Source organism: Vollenhovia emeryi, unplaced genomic scaffold (genome assembly GCF_000949405.1).
Source record: "Vollenhovia emeryi isolate VEMERY1.0 unplaced genomic scaffold, V.emery_V1.0 DF943937.1, whole genome shotgun sequence".
NCBI classification, from domain to species: Eukaryota; Metazoa; Arthropoda; class Insecta; order Hymenoptera; family Formicidae; genus Vollenhovia; species Vollenhovia emeryi.
Genome location: NW_011962429.1, coordinates 1 through 2,778, shown reverse-complemented (window position 1 = coordinate 2,778; position 2,778 = coordinate 1). Strand labels below are relative to the sequence as shown.

Sequence of the window (2,778 nt, the reverse complement as noted above, 5' to 3'; positions counted from 1 at the left end):
TATTCAAAATTTTTTTTACTTTTTAATTTGTTTATTTCTATTTTGTATGTATTTTTATTATATTGTACTTTTTATTTTTGCGTTTTTAAATATATTACGCTTGTATTATATGTAGAGTCAGTACTATCTTTTGTACTCTTAGCATTCGCATTCTTCATCCGATAGCTCTAGTTTATCTAACTGCTGCTCATCAGTCTCTGATAATCCAATCCAGTCCAATTCTGCTGCTTCCACTTCCTCAGCATGTGCTTCGGAGGTAGTACTTTGTACATTAAGAGTTAGAAGTAAATTTCTGACTGCATGAGGTAAAGATAATTGTTTCCTTTTTCGAATTCGAGAATTAAGACACATCGTTGATAAAACAGGATCTGACGAATCCAATGCTCTGTTGAACATATCAGTGAGGTTTGCTATACGGCTATGCTTCCTGGAATGAAACTCTCGAAAGTTCTTATAATTTTTATTCCTAGCTTCGGAAGCTTCTTCTCCAAGCATCCCTAAAGGAAATGCACTATTTCGAATAATCTGGCCAGAATGCATTAAGATTTTGTGTACTGTTGGTGGCATAGGATACCATTTGTACTCAGAAACATAAATCTCAGCAGTAGATCTACAATATTCTTCAAATAGATTTGCATTGAGAGGAAACTTACAAGAAAGAGCAATTAAAATAATTCGAAAGTTTTCAATCAATGTTTGCTTTAGACCAAGACAAGTAGCAAACAGAGCAGGATCTTGAAATGCTCTACGAGCCGTGTTACCGTCATTGCTGGTACCACTACCGCCTGGTTTAGGCATATCGACTTTTAAACCTAGTTTTCCCCAAATGATTTTTTGAACATAGGCCTTTCGTTCTGCAAATTTAATTTTATCATCATTGAGTCTCACTTGCCATTTTTGTATGTCCAATCTATAAGCAATATGTAAACAGCATTCTAAGAATCTGATCCATGCGTGTAAGGGACTGATTCCAAATTGAAAAGATTTAGGATCAGGCTCAAATAAAGTTTTGGTTGGTGTATGTGATAAGTCATTAAAATTCTTCGGCGTAGCATGGCAAATAGGACAACTTTGCATTGACGTATTCGTAATTATGGCTAATACTTTACCGTCTATTAAGGTAAGGTGTAATGCAAAATGAACAAATATAGAACGATCATCCAATACAATTTTCAACGTTTGCAGTTGTTTAATTTCATTTTCAAATATTTCCTTTTGCTGCAGTATGACATTCTTTGATTCTTTGATATACCGTAGCTCAATTGGACGACAGAATCTTTCAGACTGCGAACTGTTGTTGTTCCATATTATTAATCCATTTTCTGTTGATAATCTTAGTGGGATCAATGTAGTAGCGAATAGGTTCTCATCGCTTACATTTTCATTTTTATGCTCACCTTTGTACTGTTGCTTATAAGAAGAGAATCCACTACTACCATCAAACCCCCAAGAACACGACAGTACTATTGCTATTTCTGTTAAATTCGAAATATTTAAAGCATGAAGAACAACTTCTTTTTGTAACAACACGAGCCGCTCGGCAGTGTGATTTAATAATGCCTGAAGTGGAACCTTGGCTACGCACTCATCAATGAAAATAGTCTCCTTCGGCGGTCGTAATTGTGCTTTGGCTTCTCTAATCTTATCGTAAGGTGGCCAAATATCTGCACCAGATGATTTTGATTGCAATCGCATATCAGTATACAAATATCGAGATACAGAGTGATCCAGTATGAATCCCAAGGCTTCTAACGGAGTCTTTTTTATAATTTCAGTTGTAGTCGTATTTAATAATTTTCGGATTTTTTTAGGTCTTTCTGGATTTTTAGAAAGTTCATTTAGAGTAGAAGATAAATCTTTTTCTCCCGAACGTCTCGCTGCATACCGACATGCTGCAAGAATTCTCCATGGATCGTGATTATGTTGTGCACTAATTGTTGCAGCTTCTCGACGCTTCGATCGATCAGATTTGTCTTCAAATTCTTTAATTGGACGACCAAAACCAATTGTAGAATTATAACAAGCTTTTTCATTGTAACAATCATTAATTAATTGCAATGTAGGAACGTTAAAGTTTGAGTTCAGCCACTCGCAATTTTTCAATTCAAATCGGTTTTTTATTCGCTGGGCAGCTTGAAATTTAGCAGAACATTTAGCTGTTAAAGATGTGATTGCATTTTTCAAGGATATTATAGAATCGGAATGTATATCTGAAATTTGAATATTCATTTTAAGAAGAATATAATGAACAACAGAATTTATATTCTTCTCTTTTGAATACTGTTCGAAAATCTCCCTTTTTGTAAATTCTGTCATTTTCTCGAATAAACTATTCATATATATATAGTGAATAGGTATATAATGAAATTTAAACGAATAATGAAAATCAATATAAATATTCAAAAATGAATACACATTAACAACATTTCCTAATGAAATATTATTGAAGTATCGACAATGTATTATTATACTGTGCGTATTGTGTATGGAAGATGCATAAATGCGGCAACATAGGACGGCGCGGCATACATAAGCAAAGCCTGGATGTTTATGCGATTTTCCGTGTCGCGCGGAGTAGCGCTCGCGCTGCAAACGAATGTGTCGGGTCTCGGGCAGTGATTCCAGCCGGGAACGTTTACCCGTATGCTGCAGCGATAGTGGGGGTTGGAGAGGGGATAGTCCGTCTACGCGCGCACGCTCGCACACAAGCAACACGTCGCCAGCGCGAGCGGCGTGGTGCTCCGCGCGCGACACGGGAAATCGCACGAACCATAAGCG

The 2,778-nt window shown here is 36.4% G+C and overlaps 1 protein-coding gene across 1 annotated transcript; it reads right to left on the bottom strand.

The window, feature by feature from the left end:
- Positions 1–39: 39 nt before the first annotated feature.
- LOC105564550 lies at positions 40–2,229 on the bottom strand. Its single transcript, XM_012016998.1, has one exon. It carries the CDS (start codon positions 2,227–2,229, stop codon positions 139–141), a length of 2,091 nt encoding a protein of 696 aa, XP_011872388.1. The 3' UTR covers positions 40–138.
- Between the last annotated feature and the right edge of the window lie 549 nt (positions 2,230–2,778).

Coding starts and splice junctions, on each gene's coding strand:
- LOC105564550 (XM_012016998.1), bottom strand. CDS start 2,229: ATGAATATTCAAATTTCAGATATACATTCCGATTCTATAATATCCTTG.